The 25,163-nt window shown below is 42.6% G+C and overlaps 5 protein-coding genes across 5 annotated transcripts in view; 2 read left to right on the plus strand and 3 right to left on the minus strand.

Annotated features, from left to right (window-relative positions):
* Positions 1-404: 404 nt before the first annotated feature.
* On the minus strand, positions 405-5,163 carry xiap (X-linked inhibitor of apoptosis). The gene is made up of 8 exons (XM_068586234.1): positions 5,037-5,163; positions 3,443-3,730; positions 2,778-3,351; positions 2,576-2,678; positions 2,380-2,458; positions 1,634-1,673; positions 1,299-1,457; positions 405-1,174 (listed from the first exon to the last, which is right to left on the minus strand). Exons 2-8 carry the CDS (start codon positions 3,680-3,682, stop codon positions 981-983), a joined length of 1,389 nt encoding a protein of 462 aa, XP_068442335.1. The 5' UTR covers positions 3,683-3,730; positions 5,037-5,163; the 3' UTR covers positions 405-980.
* A 980-nt stretch (positions 5,164-6,143) lies between these two features.
* Positions 6,144-9,336, minus strand: psmd10 (proteasome 26S subunit, non-ATPase 10). The gene is made up of 5 exons (XM_068586795.1): positions 9,129-9,336; positions 8,948-9,046; positions 7,918-8,064; positions 6,956-7,122; positions 6,144-6,634 (listed from the first exon to the last, which is right to left on the minus strand). The coding sequence occupies exons 1-5, from the start codon at positions 9,240-9,242 to the stop codon at positions 6,481-6,483; spliced, it is 681 nt and encodes a 226-aa protein (XP_068442896.1). The 5' UTR covers positions 9,243-9,336; the 3' UTR covers positions 6,144-6,480.
* A 299-nt stretch (positions 9,337-9,635) lies between these two features.
* nxt2 (nuclear transport factor 2-like export factor 2) lies at positions 9,636-11,641 on the plus strand. Its single transcript, XM_068583825.1, has 4 exons — positions 9,636-9,780; positions 9,963-10,049; positions 10,678-10,822; positions 11,302-11,641. The coding sequence occupies exons 1-4, from the start codon at positions 9,766-9,768 to the stop codon at positions 11,484-11,486; spliced, it is 432 nt and encodes a 143-aa protein (XP_068439926.1). The 5' UTR covers positions 9,636-9,765; the 3' UTR covers positions 11,487-11,641.
* acsl4a (acyl-CoA synthetase long chain family member 4a) lies at positions 11,598-20,165 on the minus strand. Its single transcript, XM_068583814.1, has 15 exons — positions 20,067-20,165; positions 17,785-18,337; positions 17,517-17,694; positions 17,042-17,151; positions 16,530-16,668; positions 16,223-16,373; positions 15,782-15,905; positions 15,548-15,619; positions 15,277-15,416; positions 14,997-15,169; positions 14,823-14,897; positions 14,533-14,721; positions 14,211-14,325; positions 13,064-13,221; positions 11,598-12,885 (listed from the first exon to the last, which is right to left on the minus strand). The coding sequence occupies exons 2-15, from the start codon at positions 18,139-18,141 to the stop codon at positions 12,728-12,730; spliced, it is 2,139 nt and encodes a 712-aa protein (XP_068439915.1). The 5' UTR covers positions 18,142-18,337; positions 20,067-20,165; the 3' UTR covers positions 11,598-12,727.
* Positions 20,166-24,661: 4,496 nt separating this feature from the next.
* eif4ebp3l (eukaryotic translation initiation factor 4E binding protein 3, like) overlaps positions 24,662-25,163 on the plus strand; it is a 3,322-nt gene continuing 2,820 nt past the window's right edge. Inside the window, exon 1 of the mRNA XM_068595401.1 lies at positions 24,662-24,931. Within this exon, the coding sequence (XP_068451502.1) occupies positions 24,799-24,931 (133 nt within the window). The 5' untranslated portion in view covers positions 24,662-24,798. The remainder of the gene's footprint in view (positions 24,932-25,163) is intronic.

A 25,163-nucleotide genomic window follows, 5' to 3' on the forward strand; every position in this document is an offset into this window, starting at 1 on the left:
AGTGGTCACTGATGAGCACTGCACCCGTAAGACCGGCGCTTCACCGTGTTTTGACTTCTGCTCTCCTACAAGCTGCACGTTTTTAACTATTTATGGAAAATACTGACTTGACAATTTTAATCCCATTAAATTTGAACAAGGGGGAATACAAACGCTCACCACCATGGTTCAGGTTCATGTCACTCATGCAAATTAACGAATCGTTTTTGTGACACGATTAAATTGATCAATGTCTTGTTTCTAGTAAAACTGAATTAACTTGAAAGGAAAATTCAGAATACCAGTTTAACAAAGTAAAGCCAACCGACAAGGCTGATCCAACCAGTTGTACTTAGACATTGCAGTGTAGTAGTGAAAGAAAATCATTTTTTCCAAGTCCAAAAATGACAATTTATTCAGTCTTGATGACAACAGATTGCATGATGGAATGGTAAAATAAATTCACAAAACACTGATTAATTGCAGAATATGATTGTAGGCCCTACACTAAAGTTGATTTGGTCAGTTACATATCATTTTAATGGATTATTGATGTACCTTCACCCATTTCAATACAGAGCAGCACACAATGAGAAAATAAAACCATAACCACCGCATACTAAACAGATGAGGGAGACACGCAAGTGAATGAAACAAAATGAGACAAGTACATGAACCTAGAGAAAAGGCACCTCTGGCAAGAAAGTGTTGCAAAATGGTAATTAATCTAAAATGTGAATTTACAAGTTCCAGTACCCATTAAAGGACAATAAAAACATCAGCTATGTACAGTTTTATCCCATCTTATATTAACAGCTACTTACCATCGTAGTGATTGTGAAAATATTCTTGCCTCTGGATAATTACTCATTCTTTCGTTCTCATACAAACAACACAATCCTTAAATATAATACAGGCTATCTACATTTTATATTAAAATACAACATTATGAAGAAAGTGACAAAGCAGCATTGACGTTTGGCAAAAGTCTGAGACCCCCTTTAGGCGATAAAGGTCTGGATCTTCTGCGTTATGGCTAGACAGCAGATTGGACACTTGACAAGCGAGTCTGAACACTTCTTACAGGTGGCCAGATGTCTGCATGGGATGAAGACGATGCTAATATCTCTGTCCATACATATTTTACACTGTTTCTCTCTTTGCAGCTCCCGCAGTTTCTCCAGTGGGTCAACATCTGTAAGTAAGAGAGTGGGGGAGATCAAAATGGGTTTACTCATATTTTAAAATCGCTGCTGCTTTTCGTTTCTATGTAGTCGGTGTCACTGTAAACCTGGTTCACCGTGGAATGGTTCCAGTACCTTGCTCCTGTGAGTTGCTCAGACAATCCTCCACTAGTTCTTCCACGGTGGAGTAGCCGGAGCCTGTCGCACTGATTTTGTCCAAGATGGTCTTTTCCACCACACTGGGCTCCAGACCCATCCCAATGGCCTTCTGAGCCATTGCAGACTGCAGCACCTCTGAAGACAACGAGGAAACGTCATCGTACACAGCTACTCGTTTCATAGTGTCACCTTATTTTTTTATTAGTTACCAATATACCAAATGTATACAGTTCATCTTACAGTTGATGTTTTAAATTATTTCTAAATTCTCAAAAAGGGTCAAATAAAGATTACAAAGTGTTAATGTTTACCATTCCCATGTCCAGAAAATCCATTCAGATGACTTGAAGCCTGAAAACAAACATGGTCATAGTTATTTTCCTAATAATGCAAGTAAAAGAAAAGCCTCAGTGACTTTGGTTCATGTAACATCTTTGATTAAACATTTTCCACAGCTTGTATACTTGTCCAGTGAACAGCATCATTACAGTACTAAACACTATCCTGTAATTATTGTAAGCATGCATTATTTCTCCATTTGTCCAACCCAAAGCTGCAGTTGACTGACAGGTTAACACCTTTCAAGTGCGCCTTAAAACAACATGTAAATGCAAGTGGACCGCTTGGTTGTCCATAGCGGCTGTAAAGACATTTCCTCTTAAAGTGTTTTAAATATGAGAGATGAGGGACAAAAATGAAATCTGTCCTTGTCCTTGAAATGCATTCAAAAGCCAACACATGGGTATTTTTTAGTGTTACTTTCTTTCTGTGCTCCAACTGACAATGTAGCAATATTTCCTTTTATCCCAAAACATTGCTGTCACAGCAATAGTTTGGCAGTCCGAGATCTTTATCATGCACATGTGCCACATGCAAACAAATAGTTGTCTATCCGGTTAAAAATACCATTGGCCAGGAAGTCAGGCATTCACTGGGTTTCTCTGAGTCCTTCTCCTGATTAAGCAGTTTCATGTTTACATTACAAAATCAACATTTTTTGCAAACTCAACGGCAACCCAGTTACTCCTAAATGCACGTAAAAGCACTGGATGCTTACAGCTCTATTTTGTCGTGGGTCTTGTAGCTGGATAGTGTTGACAAATTCTTGTCCTTTTTCTGCTAACAGGAAGCTGCATCTGATTAAAAAAACAACAACAGGAATTTATTATAACAAAATGAACTGCCGCAACAAAAACTGGAATAAAAGTGCAGATAACTATGTTAAGACAGGGGGCCATCATGGTTGTTCTCACCCAGGGTAGTGTTTGGCATGTTCTTCCCAAGGGTCTTCTTCAGCCTGCCAGCCTTTCAGGCCTCCGCCACAGCGGAAACACAACACCTTGTCTCCTCCTGTACCTGCAAGGAAACACACACAATTCAATCTTGCACTTATAGCTGTGATCAAATACCAGAGAAAACATGCTCAAAGTTCACTCAAAGGCGTCAGTGCTGTACCTGCACTGTAGAAGCCAGCTCTGGCAAGCCTCTCATGGTCAACAGGGTGCAGGACACTTGCAAAGCTGCCAAGCCTCTCCTCCAAACTCCCCATAGAGACACGAACGTTTGCATGTTGTTTGCTGCTGCTCTCATTCTCCTCCTCCCCTGTACCCCCATGGAATGGGACGTTGCCCACATCGTGACCGAGGATGAAGAAGCAGTAGGGGAAATGATTGGTATGTTCCGCCCAGGCGGTGTCCCCTGCTGCCCAATGTGCCAGCATGCCACCACAGCAGAAACACTGCACCTGGTCGTCATTGCCTAGGTAGTAGAGGCCAGCTTGGGCCAGATCTCGGGGTCTCACAGGAGCAGTAGAGGGCCAAGAAGAGAAGGTCTGAAGCCGGGCCTCCTCACTCCTCATGTGAGGGGCCATTGGGTAGGTGGACTCATCGACGACCTCTCCTGTTCTCAAGCGAAATTCCATGTCTTCTACCTCTTCGTTATATGTGGAGCCGTTAGTCATTCTGTTCTCACAACTTAGGTTGAAATTGGTGCGGTGGGCGCAGCTGAGAAAGATGCATGATGGGGAAACCTGTAATAATGGGGAAAGCTACTTAGAACAGGATGAAAACGAAACAAAAAAATGTTCATCCTGTGTGATTTTCATTAACACTCCCAACTACCTCTTTATGCCTCTCCACTGGTGTGTCTCCCCTGCACCAGTTTTCTACAGTCTTCTGGCAACTGAAACAGCGAACACGATCGGCAGGGCCAGTTAAGTAGAAGCCGGCCCGGGCCAAGTTTTCAGCCGGTACCTGCTGGGCCAGACTGGAGCCGCGAAATGAGTCCAGGCGACTGTTCATCTGGGAAAAATCCGCCATGTTATCTGCCTCCAAGTGGCTGTCTTCTCTGAGATCACACATGATGGAGCCAGGTAGGGAATTGCTGAGTGGAACTTGAAGACAGAATGACTGTAGACAAAATGGAAAGAGAAAAAAAAAATGCTGTATGTATTAGGAGGATACACATTGAGATGTAAAGCACCTATTGCTTGTGAATAAAAGTAGCCGTCAACCTACAGATCATAATAATACAGATGATACACATACATTCTTTTTTTCTCCCCACAAGGTTGAAAAGCAGTCCATTTAAAAGTCTGTATTCTATGGCTGAATAGACTTCTCTCTGGCACCAGAGAGCCAATCAGCCCATTTAGGCTCTCTGAAGGGTCACTGTGCCTTTAAGAGAAGCAGCCAGCCTACAAATCACATGGAGGCATTGGATGTTCCATGTGAGGGATGGGCACCAGAGACTGGGATTGTTGACTGGCTCAGTGCACTGCAATACCCGGGTACTGCAAAAGGGTGTGTATCCCTTGCGGTGCAACAACTAACACTATGCCATGGGGACAAACAGAAATAACACATCACAGGGAAGAATACCACACCTACATACATATTTCTTCAAGTGGCGAGACTTTAATTGCTGTCACACAAGCTACAGTTTTATTTTATGGGAAGTAAACATGTAGCAAAATGTGCATTCGATTTCACAGCCGCAGTATTTGAAGCTAATCGGACAAGTAAACGGCACAAGCTGTTTACTTTACATTTAAGTCACACTGCAGTCAGCACTGTGACTTACCTTGTGACCACTCTGTCGGTGCTCATGGAGCACCTGTTGATCTACTCACATTTCTAAAGATTACATTGACTCATTGTCTAAGTTTGCAGTGAATCATTTGGGTTGAGCAACTTCGGAACTTTGAACTTTGAACTTCGTGCCTTCATCCTTTTCAAGACAGATAAGTCACCAGATTAATAGCCAAATGTTGGTCACCTTATAACAAGTGTTTTAATGTATATGCTCTTGTATTAACGAGGAGGCCGTAACAACTGGGCCATCGCAATTTACAGAATGGCCTCGAAGCTTTGCGTTAAACAATAGCAACTATCCCATAGTCTCTGGGAGGTAAACACCGACTGCAACGTTGGCTGAATGACAGCTGACACACACATACACAAGCACACACTCACGGTGCATTAGCTCAGTGATCAGACTAAACAATACAGTGAGCTGAAAGCACGCTAATCTGTAGGGTGTAGAGAGTCGGTAAGGATTTTGACCAGCACTTACTAGAAACACGGGATTAATACACCGTAACCTAACGTAGCTAACAACAGACGTTAGCTAGCAACGTTAGCTTCGCTGTTCTACGTGACGTAAGGTCAACAAGTTACTCGATAAACTATCGCAGCAGAAAACCTCCACAATTACCTGACAGCCGACTCTCCGGTCTTTAACTTAAGTCGGTCTTCGGCGCGAACACCGCCTGCAGGAGAATGCAGTGACTAAAGGGAACAGTTTATTTATTACGATGACCTGATATCCAGGAAGCGAATGGAACCGGATGTGCGCACCTCGTGTCGCGCATCCCAGCTGATCACAACTGTGACGTATGGAACGTTTTTTGCGATTCGCGGGAAATCACTCGTTTGGGTTTTTTGGGGTGGGCTTTCCAAACGCCACCGCCATATTTTCTTTTTGTTGCGTATTTATCATTAACACAACCTCTTGTAGCATATATCTATACATATATATGTAACAGAATATTTTGTGACAGAACACATATTTTAACTAAATTTTCCATCTAGTACTTTTACTGCTTTACACTACTAATACTCCACTACATTTAAGCTTTAAGAGTCATAGTGTAACTTTATTTACTTTTACTATAATTTTAATCTGAGCTACAACGTCCCATTTATAAAGATGGAATATGATCTGTTAATTCCAGCAGAGAACATTTTTGCTCTCACAAGACTTTATACTGTGCTTGTAATATATTTGTGGTGTTGCCATTTTTTTTACTTTAGTTCATGAAAGTACTTGTTCCACCTCTGTTTTATAGTGAGCATGTTTCACCCACAGCATTTTAAACACTAATAAAATACACATTTAAATTTTAGGGTGAGGTCACGAGTAAAATGAGACATGCTTTAAAAAATGATCAAACTCTTACAATTAACTATAAAATGAACCCCCCCCCCCCACCAGATCACAACATAAATACAAAGTGAAAAGGATCATCCGTATCTGTGGTTCTGTGGTACAGCTATACAGTGAGTTTCATCTGCCTAGCCTGCAACAATGTTATAGTTCAATCTCAATTCATTTTCAGCGGTACAAAGCAAGTGTTATCAGCGGAAAAGCTCTTAAAGCTCACTGTCTTCAACCTGCACTGCACCAGACAGACACGATTAGCTACTAGCTGGAGCATTTAGCTGCTTTAAGAGCCAGCTCATTTCCCTCAGGAGCTAGAAGCGAATTGGCTGGATCCAATGCCTGCATGTACAACCAATAAATACGCCTTAGACAACAGGCTGAACACGTTTCTTTTATTAGGGCATTTTTGCAACAAATAAAAGGTAAAAAGAAATCGATCATAAGAAATTAGACTGCAGTTGATAGATTGCACTTAGTGCACTAGAGTGTTTTTGATGAGACGCCTAAGGTCAGGCAGTTTTACTGCTCCCATCTGAGGAGCTGATGACGACCCAGTGCAGTCCAACTTGTCTACTTCTCATCTTCCACCTGTTACACATCCTGTGTGTCCCACCAGGCCACTCGGGGAGGACTGACTGGGATGAGAACTCTCATTATGTAACTTCAGGTGGCAGTGACTCGAGCTGGAGTGTGACCCTTAGGTTCGGTAAAGGAATCATCCCTCCACAATCCGACGGAGGACATTTCCCAGCCCGCCCTTGGTGAGCTGAAGGGGGGTCTTCTCCTCCTTGTTCTCAATGTAAATGCTGGCCCCGTGTTCCACCAGCAACTTGGCAGCCTCCACACGGTCCTCATCGCACGCCAGGTGACTGGTAAAAGAAAATGCAGGCAGAATTGTAAATACAATTTAGAATAAAATTGTCATTGTTGAAAAACCACAAACTAAATTCACCTCCATTTTATTAGGGCAGAGATAAAAATCTCTGAAACCGACACCTTCAATTTGAGGCAAATTAAACCAAACGTACTAGATGACTGGATACCACTAAAAATAAGTGAGGAAAGTTGTTTTAAATGTAGCTCAACTGACCCTTTAAGGGGTTTGTGTGTTGTTTATTTGTCACACTGAAACTGTATGTCTGTGCTAGTGGCCACAATGCTATATTAGCCGAATACTTGTTCACACATACAGAGGCGTGTTGCCCTGCGAGTCCTGGATGTTGGTCGAGGCACTCTGTTTGAGAAGCAGCTGGATGAGGCGGAGGTTGCCCTTGGACGACGCTCTGTGAAGGGGCGTGGACTCATACTTGTCGGTGATGTTGGGGTCTGCTCCTTTTTCCAACAGCAGCAGGGCGATCTGTAACAAGGGGGAAGCCGTGTTACTTGCATGCCATTGACAACTAATCTATTTTTAAAATCAGTAACTTCCCATTTTGGGGATATGCACATTTCCAGATCCTGTTTTGTTGGTTTCGGCACATGAGTGAAAGTCTGTGTAAAGATACTAACTTCACCCAATTAGAACATTACAATTTAGATGTCTTGTGTTGCCGTAACTTTCTGCATGTTGTTGCCCTGTACAGTGATGAGGATGTAGAGCAAAGTCATGCTCTGTTTTCCAATTTCATACTAAATGTATAAAGTGTGCTATATAAAAACTGTAACAGTTTAATGTACATTTTGCAGTTGATATACAAAATACATGTTTAAAATAAATGTACTTTACCGTTTTGTACTAGTTGGACTCATAGGTACGGTTGAAATCATATTTATTGGCTAATAGTAAAGGACAAATCCTACAGGTTTGCTAAATATAGTTTCTTGGTGTGTGTGTGTGTGTGTGTGTGTGTGTGTGTGTGTGTGTGTATGGTAGATGTGGTGAAAGAAACACATGGCCACTAACAAAAACACCTCTGATGTAAAAGAAAAGAGGCTTCAGAATGTGAGGATCATATTTATGAAAATGTAGAGTCTGAAAGTGACTTTGAAGTGAAGACATATGGATGATCTGACCTCAGGGTTCTATGCTCTCACCTTAGCTAGTTCCAAAATAAAGACAAGCCCCAGGACCAACCCCCTCAGCAGCCAGCAAGTAAAGAAATGTATGTAGATCAATCTATCAGAAAACATTAATGCCGCCTGGGAGTCTTACCTCATATCTGTCTTTAGAGGCAGCATATTGCAAAGGGGTGCATCCGTTTTGATTAACTGAATTCAGCTGAGCGCCTTTGGAGATCAGAGAACGCACAATGTCTTCTCTGCCAGCAGACGCTGCGATGTGAAGAGGGGTCCACAAAGCCTGGGAAGTAACACAGCACAAAATAAAGTTAATTGGAATATTTTTTAGGATCTTTAGGATTACCCCATAATTCGATATTGCGGCATAATCATTATTGTATACATATTTATTATAACACCGAAATAGCCCAAATTGCATCTAATGTCAATACAGATAACACTTACAGTTTTTTCTAAATATAAACTCTATTTTTATGGATATTGTCTATATGGATAGATACTGTTCGTATGGATAAATACATATTAGGACTGCATCGTATTACTTGAATTACTTGTTTGAATATTGGAAATTGTGACATTATGAATATCATTTGTCATTGAAGCTGACTTTGAAGTCACTTTTCTCCAAAACTGTATAGTGAAATCTCATGGCCAATCTCATGGTCAGCCTGAATAAGGCTGCATTGTAAGCTTACTTTACAAGTTTAAGGATCTGTTTTTATAGCCGTTTGAATATTTCCAATTTCATGGAACAACCTACATGAACAGTGAAGTTATGAATATCATTATGTCATTGAAGCTGACTTTGAAGTCACTTTTCTCCAAAACTGTAGAGTAAAATCTCATGGCCATTCACATGGACAGAGCTGGGGTCAGTCTGAACAAGACTGCGTTGTAACTTTTACTTTACAAGTTAGAGGATATGCCGTTTGAATATAAATATCATCATTTCATTTGAGCTTTTGAGCTCGGCTTCTGTGTGCTGCGTACCGCCCCCGTACCGTAACACCTGGAATAGAGGTGCATTTAGAATGGCAATTGAGGCTCACTGGGCGGATGTGGGCTCACTTGACCGCAGTCATCCTATTGTAGGGTCGCCTGTACCCCTCCACTCATTATTCACCTAACAATAATGCATACAAACATTGAACAGTTAACCCTACATCGTCCTGCAGATTGACATCAACTCCCAGGTCAAGCAGAAACGACACAATGTTGGCGTGTCCCGCAGAACAAGCCCAGTGCAGGGCGGTCCGCTGGTCCTGCAATTACAACAAGTCGTGGGTGAAAACGTGCAACTCATCACTGAGCATCTGTCATTGTGTTGCAACCATGCACTCTTACCTGGTCTACCTTGCAGGCAAGCGATTTATCCGACAGAATGCACTCTTTGAGTTTCTCAAACTGTCCCGTGTAAGCAAAATTACAGACCTCCACGTTTGATACAGAACCCTCCATTGTTAATAAATGTTTTAAATGTCAAACAAGTGTTATGGTAGCTAACGTTAGCCAAGTGAGGATGCCCGCCCGGGAGTTGTTTCTTTTCGTTTGAATAAGGGGGAATGACTCAGGAAAATATGAACTCTACTTCCGTATAGCTTATTGTTCGCCTTCAAAATAAAACACTCAGTGTCATTACGTGACAATGAGACTGAATAAACAATGCCATTTTATTATTAATTCTGTTGTTATTCTGTTTTATTCACCTAATAAGCAGAGGAAGTGTAAAGTGCTTCAGAATCTTGGAACCAAGCTATCATATGCAGTCATAAAATTTGAACGAACGCACAAGCATTTTATTTTGATAGGTATAGTTGGGGCCCGGGGGAAGTAATACACGATGCAAAATGGCTGCCTTGGTTGCTAAACGTGCTAAATGAACGGGAGGAAAGAAAAGCCTATTGATTACAAATAATTCCCGCTCTTCTATCTGATAATAGTCCATATAACCTTTATTTTACCACTCCATATTTCTGTTCTCATGGCGAGCACGCTGGTGAGTTTAAATGTGACACATTTATGCTGAAATCCATCAGCTAACGCGTTGTTTTGCTAGCTAGCTAATGTGTTAAAGTTGCTGTCGAAAGTTTAACGTCAGCTACGTTTTACACTGGGCACTCCCAGATACCTCGTTCACGAGCGTGAATTGACTTGAAATGATCGTGCTTTCCACTCTAGGATTTCAGGACCCATGTCGACCAGTCATGCAGGTATTCAGAAGAATTTGTCAACATTTATTACGACTGCATGGATAAGAAAAGGAGGGTAAGTGTTTTGGTCGCATGCATCATAACATCCGCAACGTTGCTCCAGTTATTCAGAATAATTTGTATGAACACAATAGTGCTGAAGTAAACAGGTATTTCAATATTGCTTTTCCGACATTAAAGTCCCAAACCATATGCTTCCGATAACTAAGGCCCAATCCCAATCTCCACCCCTCAAGGCGCCTTCCCGTATGTCAGCACTAGATGCCGACTTTGCTCAAGGGTATTAACCACAGGTCATAGCAATGTGACGTCAAACACGCAGTTTCCGAATAGAAGAATGGCGATGTAAACAAAGAGGCACGTAGGCGTTTAGCCCGATAAAATACCTTTACACTATAACATTACGACTTAAAGATGGACATAAAAACACAAAGAAACAGAGGAATGCAAGTTCTTTATCTATCTATCTATCTATCTATCTATCTATCTATCTATCTATCTATCTATCTATCTAATTTATAATTTGCACACGTATACATACGTATGTTTGTAGTTGCTTTAAAAGAAATGTTATCTGATTCTTCTGCACTGGCCTTCAAACTCCAGTTTTGGCCCAGCTGTGGAGCCCACTGTTTTCTGCTTCTGGTTGGTGTTGTAATTGTTTATGATCTTCTGTGTCCCAGAACTTGACCCGACTCTACCTGGACAAGGCGACCTTGGTGTGGAACGGTAACGCGGTGTCAGGACAGGACGCTCTCAGCGAGTTTTTTGAGTCGTTGCCTTCGAGCGAGTTCCAAGTTCAAACACTGGACTGTCAGCCAGTTCACGGTCAGTGGGTCAATCTTGTTGGGTCAATGTCCTTAGAGTTGAGACCCCGAGCAAGAGTGACGTAGTAAAATGAACAATAAACAAAAAAGTACAACAATGTTGCTCGAAGGATGTCTACAGATTACGGGGGCTCAGGTGACTCAACTAAAATAATAAATATAATTTACGGCAGCTGACCTATGTAACAAGCGCGGGTGTTCCCAGGAAATGTGGCTTCGCCGACTGAGCTTAGCAGCCTCTTTTTTTGATTTGTATTCTTTATTTAACAATTGAACTAGTACAATCTCATAATGTGTCAGTAAGAGACAGCAAAATACATTTAAACTTATAAGACAAGGGTGACGAACAAGTGCCGATAACTTACTGCTGTCCTGGCACATGACAGGCGCCTGCCACTGACTTGCCACGGGCAGTAATCACACTTGCCATCTCTCAATTCAGCCTGAATCAATAAACCCTTTTTCTTCATTCATTCACAGAGCAAGCAACCCAGGGTCAGACTACACTGCTGGTGGTGACTGGCGGGACCGTGAAATTCGAAGGGAACAAACAGCGTTTCTTCAACCAGAACTTTCTTTTGACAGCTCAGGCAACACCCAACAATGACCAGCCTGTTTGGAAGATCGCAAGTGACTGTTTCCGATTTCAGGACTGGAATAACTGAGGCGCTCCGCTCCTAAAACATACAGACTATGAACACTCAACTGGTATGATTTAGATCCAGTTTGTTTATTTCCTTTTTTGTAATAAAATAAAAATGTAATACACCACAAAATACAAAAAAACTGTTTTATTCTTGAAAAGTTGAACAAGGCATGTGATCATTAGAGTAATAAATACATACAGAATCACCAAACAACCTAACTGTAAAGAGTCTGTCAACGTGTGTCATTTATAAGTTGAAAATCCATCAACACAACACTTTGATAAAATACATCGACAACACTCCTATATAAAGTAACAGACCACTTCAGACAACCCTTTTACCAAATTGTACATTAACCCGGGAACTGAAGTAAAACACGCACAGTATTACGATAAGTGCTGACTCACTAATGCAAATAAGCATCTTAGCAATTTGTTAGTAGCCGAACATGCTTGCTCCTAAATAAATACACCGCCCATAAGAACAAAAGGGCCTTACTATACAAGTAAACTCGCTAGTGGACATTTCTTATATATTAAAACGGTTGCTTGTCTTCCTGAGTCATTTATGGTCACATTTTGATCTTACTTCCGAATAAATTGACAAAAGCAAAAAAGTATAAACTAATTGTCAGAAAAAGAAAGTGGGGTGGATAAGCAGACGTGATCACAAGTATGTTTAATTTCATATCACAAGTGCCAGTGTATCTGGTTGTGGAAGTTTTTCTTCAAGTAAAACATGGCAGTAAAGCATTTGTGTCACAAACTTGTGGCCTAATTGTTTTTTAACTAGATGCCACTTCTGCTAGACTACACAGGTACTGCAGACTGAAGGCACAGTAACATTAGTACTCCACATTTGCAAAAAGAGCAATACAAGCCTCCCTGATGATTACAGTTCATATTTTCAATTGAAATAAAGCATCAGCAACACATGGGAGTGGAACAGTGGTATTTTCTGTCTTTTAAATCAGCTACAAACTAAAAGTCCAGCAGATTTGAGTGGATGGCAGTTACGTCATGTGCTGCAATGGTCTCGGACCTTTTTGCCCGGAATAAGAGTCGTCACTTGAGCGCAATCGAAACGCCCACACAAATAAATAGAAAGCAGGACACGTGGATCAACAGCTACAACCATCTACAGCTTCTTTGTTCCAAGACATTTTCATGTGATGGGTACGCCAACAGAACACAAATCCACACAGGAGCCACTGGGAGGATTATTTACAGTGGTTATAGTTACAACGAAGACGAGCGACATTATTTGCCCCCGTACATTCTCTCTATGTGGTGGAGGTAGTGGTTCTTCAGCTCCTTCCTTTTCAGCTTGAACGCATCCGTGACGAGGCCCGTCTCGGGGGTCCAGGGCTCCGGGCTCAGATGGACCTTCACGGGAATCTCAAACCGCTGGAGTTTAACTATACGGGTGAGAAGTGGAGAGGAAGAGCACCGTGAGGCTCACACACATTCAAACCTTGTTTAACAAATATATAGCGATAAGAACATGCATCGTCAGAGATAAGCACAGAATTTTGATGACATTAAGATAAGTACAGTCACACCACAATATTAGGTAAATACATGGTTGTTTCTTACTGTTAGCAGCAACCTCCTTGATCTCCTTCAGGACCTCTCTTTCCATGTCCGGGTGGTTGCAGATCTCTTCCCATTCCCCCAGGATGCCTCTCCGCTTGGCCAGATCGGTCATCCTCTTCTGGTTGGGAACCACAAAGCTGATCACGTAGTTCTGCTCACTGAAAGCATGTGGAAAAGAAACAAGGTTGATAAAAAGGCTACAGATGTTAATAAAAACTGCAAATCAGTTTGCATATTTGGAAACTAGTTGAAGTCATATTGAAGCAGTAATTCAAAATACAAAAATGAAAGTTGAATTGGTTTGAAAGGAAATGCTCAAAGTTGAGAGCACACATGAGAGTCCTGACGGAAGTTGAGAAACAAAACCGCTATGGCTGGGATATCTTGATTTGATATCATAGATCATTTATTTTTATATTCTAGCACGCGAAGGTAGTGGGACTGGGGTGATTATGCAATATTAAAAGATATACTGCAGCCTGCATTATCTCCCACTGCTGCAATGGCTTTGAACACAATAGAGACAAATACTTTTATCGCACATAATTATCCGTCTAACATTGTCACACTAAAGCAGAGGGTTGTGTACACAAAACACACATGCTACAGAAAAGCTGTGCCGACACCAGCTCCTAGAAATAAGAGCCGATTGACACGGCACCAACATTATCCACCCGGTAACGTGGCGGATTGGAGCAGAATGCAAAATGATGCAAAAAGGCAACGTCAGCTGACCCGAGATCTAGTACGCAAGGGGTGAGGCGTCCGAAAAGAATTTAAGAAAGTTAGTCTTCGGAGTGACGCGACCGGTTCCCGGTCGAGATCTCAACCCCAGTGAGAAATGCGAACGTTTGAGCTCATGCCAAACCTGATCAAGTTCGTTTGGTTTAACCGAGGCTTAACCTATAAAGAAGGATTTCACGGTAGATCATGAGTTTATCTACATCCAACAGAAACGCCCGTAAGGCCCCGGTATCGGGACATTTATGTGTGTGTGTGGGGGGAATAAAATAAAGATTTATTTTAATAAGGGTATTTCCCCATTTGATGTTTTCAGTAACTTGAACCGCTTTGTTCACTATATCGCATGTATTCCTTCATAGGGAAGAGGGAGAAATGCAAATCACACTTCCCGTTCTGTACTCACCTGTTTGCATAAGCACAGATGTTGTCTATGATGGAGCAGTTTTTCAGAGCGCACTCGACTTTACCGAGAGACACGTACTCCCCAGCTTGCAGCTTGACCAAGTCTTTTTTGCGATCTAAAAGTGGAATAGGAAAACAAAAAGAAAAAAAGGTTCACAATAACGCCCTTTCATCAAGCACATAGCGCATCCCAGTCAGAAGGTACAACCACCATAACAATATTTTTGTGCCATGAAATTATGTGCGCGTGTCATGCTATTCACAGCCGCTGTCAGATGACAGCCACAGGATGGATGCACAAGTTCGTGGGCAATTATACACACCCACGATTTGAAGACAGCCGTCCGGGTAAATCTCTCCCACGTCTCCGGTGCAGAACCATCTCTGGCCCTTTTCGTCCGCGAAAAAGTCCTTGTCGTTGCCCTCCTGCCTGTAGTAGCCCATGGTAACGTTGGGGCCGCCAATCAGGATCTCCCCTCTTGGGTTTGGCTCGTCTTTGCTGGTGTAGCCACCTGAGGTTGGTAAAAATCACCAGAAATATAATTGCCCCGTAATTACAAAATGCTTGTCATTCTGCGAGTGCGGCTTGTACGAACAGGTCTTTCAACCTTACCTTCGGCCCAGTCCCGGAGTCTGACCTCACAGCAAATAAGTGGAGCGCCAACACGACCCGTGCTGATGTCTGCAACTGTGGAATAGGAAACAGCTTAGCGACACACCCATTTTGTTCTCATCTTTTTCTTTTCGCGCGCCTTTTACCTACTCGGCACTTTCAATCCCAGCTTACCCTCCGTGATGGTGCCTGCGCCGCAGGTTTCCGTGAGGCCGTAGCCTTGACCCACTGGACAGCAGAAACACACGTTCATGAACCTCTGCGTGGCCGAGGACAGGGGGGCTCCTCCAGACAGCATCATCCTCACCCGCCCCCCAAGGAGTTTCTTCACTTTCCGAAATAACAGTCTGCAAAGACAAATTGACACAGGTTTGAGGTTAAAAGTCAAATGGCTATTTTCTTCTTTTTTTTAAAAAAAAAGAAGGCTTTGCAGCAGACACGGTGGTTTACTCACGCATTGCAGAGCGGTGCGTCATAGCCCCTCTTGATCTGCTCTAGTTTATATTTGTAGCCCAGCGTAAACAGCGTCTTCTGGAAGACATTCATTTCCTGCACTTTGCTCATCACATTCTTGTTGATGCGGTCCATAATTTCCTTTTGGAGGAGAAGAAAGAAAAAAAAAAAAAAAAGTTTTACGCACAAGTTTTTCCTCAGTAAACACCAAATGTCTGAGTAGAAAAACAGAGAGGAGGAGAACAGAGTAGTGAGTGATGGAGGATTCTTACTGGCACAGCTGCCATCAGGGTGGGTTTGAGGACAGAGGTGTCTCCTTTACTTCCTCTTTTTATCTTAGTGGACTGAAGGGGAACAGAAGAAATGAAAACAGAAGGCACTGATTACATTAGCCAGAGGCAAATGACTAAGCGTCGTGGTAAGAATTCATTAGTAACCACACCCATGTGTGTTCTTAAGAAACACAGCATGACGAAACACAGGTGTAGATGCTGGCTGGGTATTACCTGGTCCGACAGCGTCTGAGGGGATGAGTAGCCGATCTGACAGCCATAAGTGACGCAGGAGATTTCAGCCGTCATTTCCAGAACATGGGCAAGGGGCAGATAGGCTATGTATGTATCTTTAGGCCTGCCAAAACAAAAAGGTAAAAGTTCATTATCACACTTCAGTATCTTTAAGTCTAGTCGTTCTGTTCCTTGGACTCTGTCCCGGCTCAAATGAAATGAAATTGTTCTGCAGTTATCTTGTCCGTTTCTGTGCTACGGAAGTTTTCGTTAGAACAGATAACGCTGGAGGAGATGTTCTTTTTCAGTAAACACTCATTGGGGGCGAGTTTAATCCCGGCTGTTGAATGGTGAGAGAAAAACCTGTTGTGCGAGCTGCATTACACCAAGGTTACATATAGTACACATATAGCATGAACACGGACAGATGCGGAAACTCACCCGAGTCCAGGGATGCGTTCGCACTGGCCTGTCATTCCCGCAATCAGGTTACTGTGGACGATCATGACTCCCTTCGGTCTGCCTGTGGAGCCACTGGTGTACATCACCACGGCCAGATCAGAGGGCTGGGGCTTCACAACCGCCTTCCCCACTGCAAGACAAACAAACGCTTAAAACAAGACTGTATACAAGGCTTACAGCTTTGATTAAACTGGTTTCAAGCTTTCAGCTTAATATAGTCTTGTATTGTGTGTTTTTCACCCCAGACTTTGACATAGAAGCACATCTAAGTGAGACGTATACGCACTATTCTCAGGCAGCGCGCCCAGCTCTTGTACGGCCTGCATGCTGTGGGTGGACAGCCCCGCTGGGAAGCCTTCTGTGTTCATTTTCTTCTGGTCCACGTAGATCACGTGCTTCAGTTTTGGGATCAGTGGAAGCACTTTCTGGACAGAAAGAGAGGGCGAAGCTGCCATTACAAATGGGAAGTCTCATCATATTTTGTAAATATGGAGAAAAATAAATTCTCCCGTCTTTGCTGATGTAATCTTCATAAAAAGCGGGCAGTAGCCTGACCTACTAAATAAAAATATGAATACAAAAAAACATCCATTGGAAGAAAAGAAGTTGGGAATCTAAAAAAGGCTTTTAGAGAAATGGCTTTACGGGGCTTTTTTGAATTCGTCACACTAGCTTTGACTAATTGCTAAACATAATTTCATTAGCGTCAGTGTCATCTGAAGAGGACTACTTGGATCGAGACAGACAATGGTGTTTTATGAGGCCGCGCTTCTGTGCGCAGGAAGGTATTGAACTCACTTTCAGTTTAGTCTCCAGCAGCTCTACACTGGTAACGAGATGGGTCACTCCAGTCTCGTTTAGTCCAAATGCAATGGCGTCCTCTCCCAAAGTGGCATAGAATGTCACCACTGTTATGAATACAACACCGTCAGTGTACCCATAATAAACATTTAAATATATAAAACAGCAGTTGCTGTATTATCCACACTTATGAGACAACATTGTGCACTAAGATACATCACGGGCCATGAACTACATTTGTCCATGGTTGTGAATTTTTTTTAAGCAAGCACTTTCATAGAAAATTAAACTGTGAAATCATAGTTCAGCATTGTAATTATTTATTTTTAATTATTGTGCTATGTTTTTATTAGCTTGTATCAGTGTGAACAGATAAACATGGTCCGTAATCCGGAATGATAACCAGATATTTAAAAGCTTTGCCACATACAACGGTTGACTGCCTTAGCAATACAAGACGTCATGTACTTACACGGGAAGTTGCGCCTGAAACATGTCTGGGCTGTGATCATCCACTCCGCTCTGGTTTCGCAAAAGATTGCGATACTACTTTTGGGCTGCTGTCCCAGAGCAGCCAGCCCACTGCCAAACTGACTGACAATGGAGTCAACGTCATTGTAGGAGAGCCACCTATAGTCCCCCAGGATCAGCTGTCGGTGGGGCGGGAGAGAAGAGTCAGACGTCTTTGTCCTTACAAGCATCACTCACAACAATAATTATATAGTCATGGGAATCCTTACCTTTTTAAATATTTTACCGCTAGGCTGAATCTCATTTTCCTCATTCAGTATGTCTCTGGTGCCGAGGCAGTGCGCTTCTCCGAAGCGCTGCACAGCGTGCTCGAACAGCTTATCCAGCGTGTCCTTGCCCGGGAGGTCCTCCCGAGCTAAGGAATCAAAGTGGTCCACGCAGCGGTAAGGCCCCTCAGCACAGCCTGAAGTGGAGCGGGCTTTTGTCCGCTTGGAAAGGGCTTTTCTCTCACCGGCCCCGGTGATGTAGTACCAGGGAAGGAAGGACAGGACAGAGTACAGCCACACCACAAGGTGGATTGGAAACAGGAGGATAGCCTGGAGGGCAGAGTCTGACTGGAGAACCATACTGTCCTCTGGAAGAGTAGAAATACCTAGGTAGCCCTGGTTGTCAGACTAGTTTGGAGTAGTGCAATGCTGGTCACAAAGAAGTTTTGAAGTCTTAGAAAGGATGAAGTCTCCCCCTTCCCCCCCCAGAGTAAACTATTGTAAAAATCCCAAAACTGCGATATGGAAATATTTGGTCCACTCAAGAATGTGACACCTAAAGTGGGAATAAAAACAGATTGTCAATTGTCAGTCATGTGCAAACAGCGGTCTCGAAGAGGAAGTTGGTTGGTTAAGTACGTCTGGTGGCACACACGCACACCAAAAAATAAATAAATAAAACATAAACCTGACGCATCAAACTAGCCAGGCACTTACTCAAGGTTATCCACCATCCGTATCTCACTCAGGCGACTCATTTCTTGTCTGCATGTCCCGTCACTTTTCAGTGCTCATTTATATAGACATCCTACAGAGTGTGCGTTCACTTAGGGTTTACGCTTGTCCGCCTCACAACCCCCCATGGGTTAGGCACTGCGCTGCAGACAACCAATGACAACACTCGTGAAGCTCACCCCACTCAATGGCCAGTAAAAGGCCACTCTAGGTCAAGCTCGGCTCGCTAATAATAGCCTCAAGGTGCAGAGCAGCAGATAGAAAAGGAGGGGGGGGAACAAAGTGAATATTGTACTTTTAACTGGTCTCCAACATCTGAATGAATAACCACATACTATGAGAGAACCAGTATAACCGGAACACAGTGGAAGAAAGTGAATTGTAGAATCAGAACCATTTTAGGTTTACACAGACAAGGATGTTTTTCCTTGGCGGAAGGTGCAAAACACTAGACAGACGAGATAACCACCAACAGTACAATAGATATTAAATTAAGCTATCACGTAGGATCTACTTAGCACTTCATAAATATTGAAATAAATAACATTATACAGGAAGGATGTGGGTATTAAGATGACGATGCACACTCAGCTACATTGTATGATTTAAGATAAATAAAACAAGTCAGAAATGTACTGATGTACCCAATCCTCCCTATCCTTAAGTCTGTACACCATGTGAGTCACACTTGTGAATCAGTGCTTCCATCCACGTCACAGGCATGTCTGTATATCTAAAAAGAATTTTTAAAAAAGGTGTGTGTGTTTGTGTGTGTGTGGGGACGGGGGAAGAAGAAAGAGACAACGAGAGTGAGGAGAGCACAAAAGGGGGCATTCAAATCCCCTCTAGTTGGCTGCACCCCAGAAGACGAATAAACTAAGATTGAACAATTAAGAATATTTCTTTGATTTTACAGCATGTTAGAGCTCAGTTCACGCAGCAAACAAACATTTGTATAATATATACACAAACACACACATTTTAAATACAGGTATTTCATTAAATTGCAAAACAGCAGTACACGTCATTCTATTATGATTCATGGGGAGGATAACCACGTGTCAGACGTTGATGACGCGGGTTACACTTGTCCCAAGTTACACACAATTATGAATGAGTTGTTTCCATATGTACCCATACGAATGCACAGAGGGGGGAAATGCTTACATTCAGTGTGGTTTCTAACGTTAACGTACAAAAACGTCTCAATAGAAAACAAAAGCCACCCGTTACATGTAGAATGAGAGAGACTCTCAATGCGCTTTCTTTACGTCGGCCTCCTCATGACCACGTTGTTTCGCGGTTTTCCCGACAATGGGGCGAGAGGACGGGATGATGACAAAAGCCGCATGCACCGCTCGTGTCATAGGGCAACGTTGATTAGCGTTAGCGGCGGAGGATGCCGTTAGTTAGCTTAAGCCAATTCAACAGTGCACACACAAATTAACCCCGACATGATTCTCCAAACGGATAACGGACAGTAATAAGATTACGGTGAGCGGCGAGGGAGTGATACCCTGCTTATTTAGCCGGCTCGAGGTATTTCTTACCTTCAGCTGATGGGGGGGAAAGAAAAAACCGGGTCAGTCGTGCCTCTATCCAGAAATGACCGAGAGTTACCTTTATCTAGGGGAACGAGAAACCGGAACCGTCACGTCATCTGATTCCATATTTCTCGACCAATGAGCGGGCGGAGAGGGTTTGCCGAACGTTTCTGTTTGCGTCGTGCGTCCCGGGCCAGGGAGAGGGAAGGAGGGGGAGGGAGGAGGGAGGGGGGCTTTATCTTGGGGTTCTCGCGTGGACGGACAGCTGGTGTGTGTGGAGGGGGTAATGACGTCACCGTTTTGAGTATTTGGTCTGTATTTGCTGCTGGACGTTTTGATGTCAAATGTTTAATTTTGTAAGGCTGTACAAGGCTGAACATCTGCATGACTGACGTACTTCTTCAGCATCACGTCAGCTGACTTTGACACTGTCCCAATTAAGGCACGGGCACGCGCTGGAGCCCTTGGCTGATGGAGCCAAATCCAGGCCAAATGTTTTGTTCATTTAAAAAACAAAGATTTGAAAATTAAAAAATACAAATCCTTTGAAAAATACAACAATGTATTCGAAATTAAATCAAGTTCATGATTTTTTTTTTCTTTTTTCTTTTTTAGTTTTCAGTAACAGATTTTATATTTTCAACTTTCACTCTTTTTTACAGATGGTAATATTTTTTGGGGGGAGGGGGTTAAATTACAGGTTCAAATTCTATGGAAGCCCATTCTCGCCACGCAAAAAAAAAGGCAACAAAAAAAATTTCATTCCAGGAGAGAAATGAGAACTTGACTACTGACTACAAATGGCAAAATTACAGTTACAGCCTAAATATAATTGTAGCTAATATATGTACACACAAAGTACATTGTTGACCTTCCATTGACCATTTTTAAGAACTGAGTAAAATGCAAAGTCCACACATATTGAATGAATTATTTACTTTAAAGTAACCCATCAATACGGGCTTACAGGTGGTTGACATTGCCAAGCAAGCACTGTTTTATATTCAAGTGCTCTTGTTATTTATTAAAAGATATTTTGAATTGAAACAAGATTGGACTTTTTTTTTTACCTGTACTTGTTTTGTTGTATAAACAATACATATTTACATTTAAATTAAGGTATTGTAAAACCAAAGAGATGAAATAACGTATTGCTTAGACGTTTTCTTTATTTTTGTCAATGAAAAGAAATCTTTATTTTTTTTTCTCCCTATTTTCTATTTTTTTGGTTCTAATTTTTTTTTTTCAAGATGGCGAAATGTATGAACTAGCTGATACCTGTGCATTTGCAGTAAATATCCGGGATGTAAGAATATAAAGGGATATTAGGTAAAGAGCTATCAGCGAAGCTACAGCTGATGTCAGACTTGATGCTCAATAAAGCATTAGAGGTAGTGAGGCAGACTGAGCAAGTAAAAGGGCATAATAGCCAGCAGGGAGCTAATGCTAACTGTTCTCAAGTGAGTGAAGAAGCATACAAGCAGCATGCGCAATATAAACGGAGTAACGAAAACTGGCAGACAAAAGGGACAAGGCGTTACAATAAGAGACACAAATGTTCTAGATGTGGCACAGTGCATGTTAAGGAAGACACATGTGACAGATATGATGCAAAATACTACAAATGTAAGAAGCTCGGACATTCTGTAGCGATATGCCGTTCCCGCTTGATCAACAAGGTCATTGCATTCTGGGAGGGAAGAGACGGAAGACACGTTCAATTCCTGGGGGAAATTACAGACGTGGACGACTCAAACAAGGCATGGACGGTAAAACAAAACAAAAAAATCTAATTTAAAACACAAGGGGCTGATTGAAGTGTCATTTGAGAAAATACTTTTAACCTGCTGAGAAAAAACTGGTGTAACAAAATTAGGCAGCCCAGGAGGTAGAGTGAACTGCAAGGGTTACTTCACAGCTACCACATTGTGAAAAAAGCAAACGTTTAGCTATTGCTATGGGCTTGGTGAAGCGAATAGAAGAGATTAAAAGCACAAAGCATTTGAGTGATGCCAGCCCAGCAGACATAGGCAGACTGAAGATAAAGCCCATCAAAATCAGACTGCATGGAGGACGCTGTACTCTACAGTGTGACTACGACAGGGCAGGTGTCAATGCCTTTGCTCTCTATAGTAAAACAAAACAAATTGCCAATGGTGTGATAGAGCCAATCAGGTTTCAGCTGGACTCCTCAAGGAGAAAGGTCACAGTGACCCGGGGGACTAAACATGCTTACAGACAGGCCCGGGCAACCAGGGACCACATCACCGTCCAGGCCTGCCTCCACACCTCTGGGAAGAATGAACTCCCCTTTTTATCATGACCCAGGGAGGCCCCTATACCAAAGAAGGAGTTCCCGATGACCCTACGGGAAGTCGCGAGCAGGGTACATTGACAGTGAGCTGTTTAGGAAGTGGTTTGTCGGGCACTTCCTGAAGTTTGCCGTGAAGGAGCGCCCGCTGGTGCTCATAATGGATGGACATCAGTTCCACCTGGATCCAGAAGAGTTTAAAAAAACATCCAGCAGGTGGTGGCATACACTCAAATTGAAATTGCGGAGCTTCCATTTGACTTTTTATTTTATTGCATAGTTTGGAATTGTTGAAGTGTGATGTCTCATTGTGAAGGACAGAACTACGATCCCAGATGTGTTGACAGTATTTTGGTGACTCTGGAACAAGTTATTAGGTTCGTTCGAATGTTTCTATAGTCCCCCAGGATCAGCTAGTGGGGGGCGGGAGAGAAGTTTTCAAATTTTATGTCTGCCTGTGAAATACATTACTACTGGTTTTAATATGTGTTATATGAATAAGATTTTGTATTATCAATCACACAAGATATGTTTTCAAATTAAACCTGAGACAAGATAGTCAACAAACAAGCGTTAAGTATTACAACTACACATAAAAATAAGGATTTTTTAAACAACATGTAGTGTTTGCTGTCAGATCTAAGAGCCCATCAACTCTCTAATGTGGCGACATCCAGGCCTTTCTCATCATGCACCGGGCCACCCAGTCGGTGGAGGGCTACTGCGGCGCCTGGCTCTAAAATCGACGGCCTCCTTGCTTTCGTGAGATTATTGTTGACCATGTGTGCATGACGTCAGAGCAAGTCGGGATGAAGTCGGACACAAATCTAACCGGCATGGATTGCGTGCCGATCGCTGGTGATCGATTCTGCGCAGAACTGGCTCACCTCAAAGGAACCACATGTTCTAAAATGTAACATCATTGTTTTTTTCTCCTTCAAAAAAATAAGTGAATGAAGCTTCTTTAGCACCATACAGTTTGCCGTAAAGACTCCCGAGGATTATCAAGAATGCAGGGGAATACAGTGACCATCAAGGGATGTAATCAGTACCTTTTTGTTTCTGTCTTTGATAAGAATAATAAACCTCCAACTATCTTAATTGTATGCACAAGAACAGTGGCCCTAACGTGTTCATGTCAGTGTCGCCCTCGAGTGGTTGGTACATGAGACTAACTACCTAATATGAAACCAGAATTGAACTATCTCATCAAACACATGAATGATATCATTTTTTTGGAGGAGTATTTCTTTTGAAGTAATATTATTTTGTTCATTCAGAATATTGTTATAAAAAACCCTAATATTTACGAACCAAATTGGCATATTCTACAGGCGATTGGCACAGATTTGTTTCAGTAATCCTTTTTTTCTTTGGTTCGTTTTTCATTTTTCAACTCAAACACCTTAAATCACCAAAAACCAACATACAACAAAGCATAAAGTAAGATAATTTAATGAGGTCAAACGTAATAGGCCCATGATCACAATATTGCAAGCATAAAAAAAACTCAAATAGGAAAATTGTAATAGATTTAAAAAAAAGCCCTTATTGGTTGTTGTTGTCGATCTGAGGCAGCTGTCGATACTTCGTGAGGGACGTGCTGTTTGCCCCTCTGCGAGCCGCCGGCAGGGGGCAGTGTAACCGATTGAGTAACCGGAGGAGGCGGCGAGGCGCTTGATTTGTGAACCAGAGAAGACATGTATAGCACTTTTTGTAATACTCATGTTGACCCAACTCTGAAAACCATGCCATTTATTGGTCATTCATTTTCCTCCATTCATCAAACAAACAATGTTGTGTTTCTCCAAACTAAATAGCCACAATAAAGGTCTGTAGAGACGCTTACCAAGAAGATATTAGCTTTCCTAAATGTCTAAAAAAAAATCTAAAAAAGGTGGTAACATCACATATATTCGTGTTAACAGTGTATTTTCTCCTTAATTAAGGACAACAACGAGATATTCACTTTACAGAACCACCGCACCCCTCTCCTCCTTTCCTAACACCGCCCCTCCGGGATGTCTCTTACAAGATCACATTCGCACCACATAGCCGTTGCCCCACGTGTCTCTGAGCCGTTGCACAAAAACATCACGAGTGGCTGCTGTAGCCGTGTGTAGTACAAATACAGCACATGGTAGCGTTTGGTAGCTGCTTGTCGTGACGGACACCACCGGGGGCCGAGAGAAGAAAAAAAACCTCTCCCGAGCTTGAGCTCTTTGAATTCTCCGTTTGCGAGTTACAGTCGCAAAAGCGTTTCCTCCGTCGGCCGTAAAGCAGTCCAGTCCCCCGACAGCGTTGAAGCCCCGTCCGTCTTCGTGCACGGCTCGTGAAGCGTTACACAGCGAGGTCGAGGACTTTTAAAAGACACTCGCCCCCAACTTCCCCCCCTGCAGCAGCAGAAAGCCCCGCAGAAGCGAAAGCATGTCGACCGGCACAAACGAAGTGAAAAGCTGCCCCATACCCACCAGGACGCTCACCCTGAAGGACTGGTCCCAGCTACCCGACTGTTACAGCCAGACACCCGGGGGCACCCTCTTCTCCACCACGCCTGGAGGTAAGAACTGCGCGACGCTTTCCCGCAAGGTCTCAAATATTTAGTATTTAGTCTGCTTTTGTTTTCCTAAATGCGTTCACACCACGGACACTGTTAAGCGACGTGAAAATGAACTAATGCCCGACGGTAAGCGCGGTCTCGCGAGAAGCTGCAGACAATAAAAACGAACATAAAACGACTGATAAAGGGTATTGGTTTGTACTTAAATCGCAGTTTTGCTCGCCCCAACACC

Source organism: Clinocottus analis, unplaced genomic scaffold (assembly GCF_023055335.1).
Source record: "Clinocottus analis isolate CAN_PGR_092001 unplaced genomic scaffold, fCliAna1.0.p SCAF_10, whole genome shotgun sequence".
Classification (NCBI taxonomy): domain Eukaryota; kingdom Metazoa; phylum Chordata; class Actinopteri; order Perciformes; family Cottidae; genus Clinocottus; species Clinocottus analis.

Bases quoted from the DNA above. Each gene is read 5' to 3' on its own strand.
- xiap (XM_068586234.1), bottom strand. From the start codon at position 3,682: ATGTGTGATCTCAGAGAAGACAGCCACTTGGAGGCAGATAACATGGCG. The intron at 2,459-2,575 runs GTGAGAACAACC...TTTTTTAATCAG, and splicing joins CATGCCAAACACTACCCTGG to ATGCAGCTTCCTGTTAGCAG. The intron at 1,175-1,298 runs GTACTGGAACCA...TCTTACTTACAG, and splicing joins GAGCAACTCACAGGAGCAAG to ATGTTGACCCACTGGAGAAA.
- psmd10 (XM_068586795.1), bottom strand. From the start codon at position 9,242: ATGGAGGGTTCTGTATCAAACGTGGAGGTCTGTAATTTTGCTTACACG. The intron at 9,047-9,128 runs GTAAGAGTGCAT...TTGTAATTGCAG, and splicing joins TTGCCTGCAAGGTAGACCAG to GACCAGCGGACCGCCCTGCA. The intron at 7,123-7,917 runs GTAAGACTCCCA...CCCTTGTTACAG, and splicing joins CCTCTAAAGACAGATATGAG to ATCGCCCTGCTGCTGTTGGA.
- nxt2 (XM_068583825.1), top strand. The intron at 10,050-10,677 runs GTAAGTGTTTTG...TCTGTGTCCCAG, and splicing joins GCATGGATAAGAAAAGGAGG to AACTTGACCCGACTCTACCT. The intron at 10,823-11,301 runs GTCAGTGGGTCA...ATTCATTCACAG, and splicing joins GGACTGTCAGCCAGTTCACG to AGCAAGCAACCCAGGGTCAG.
- acsl4a (XM_068583814.1), bottom strand. From the start codon at position 18,141: ATGGTTCTCCAGTCAGACTCTGCCCTCCAGGCTATCCTCCTGTTTCCA. The intron at 16,669-17,041 runs GTGAGTTCAATA...CTTTCTGTCCAG, and splicing joins TGCTGGAGACTAAACTGAAA to AAAGTGCTTCCACTGATCCC. The intron at 15,620-15,781 runs GTAATACCCAGC...GTTCCCCTTCAG, and splicing joins CTCAGACGCTGTCGGACCAG to TCCACTAAGATAAAAAGAGG.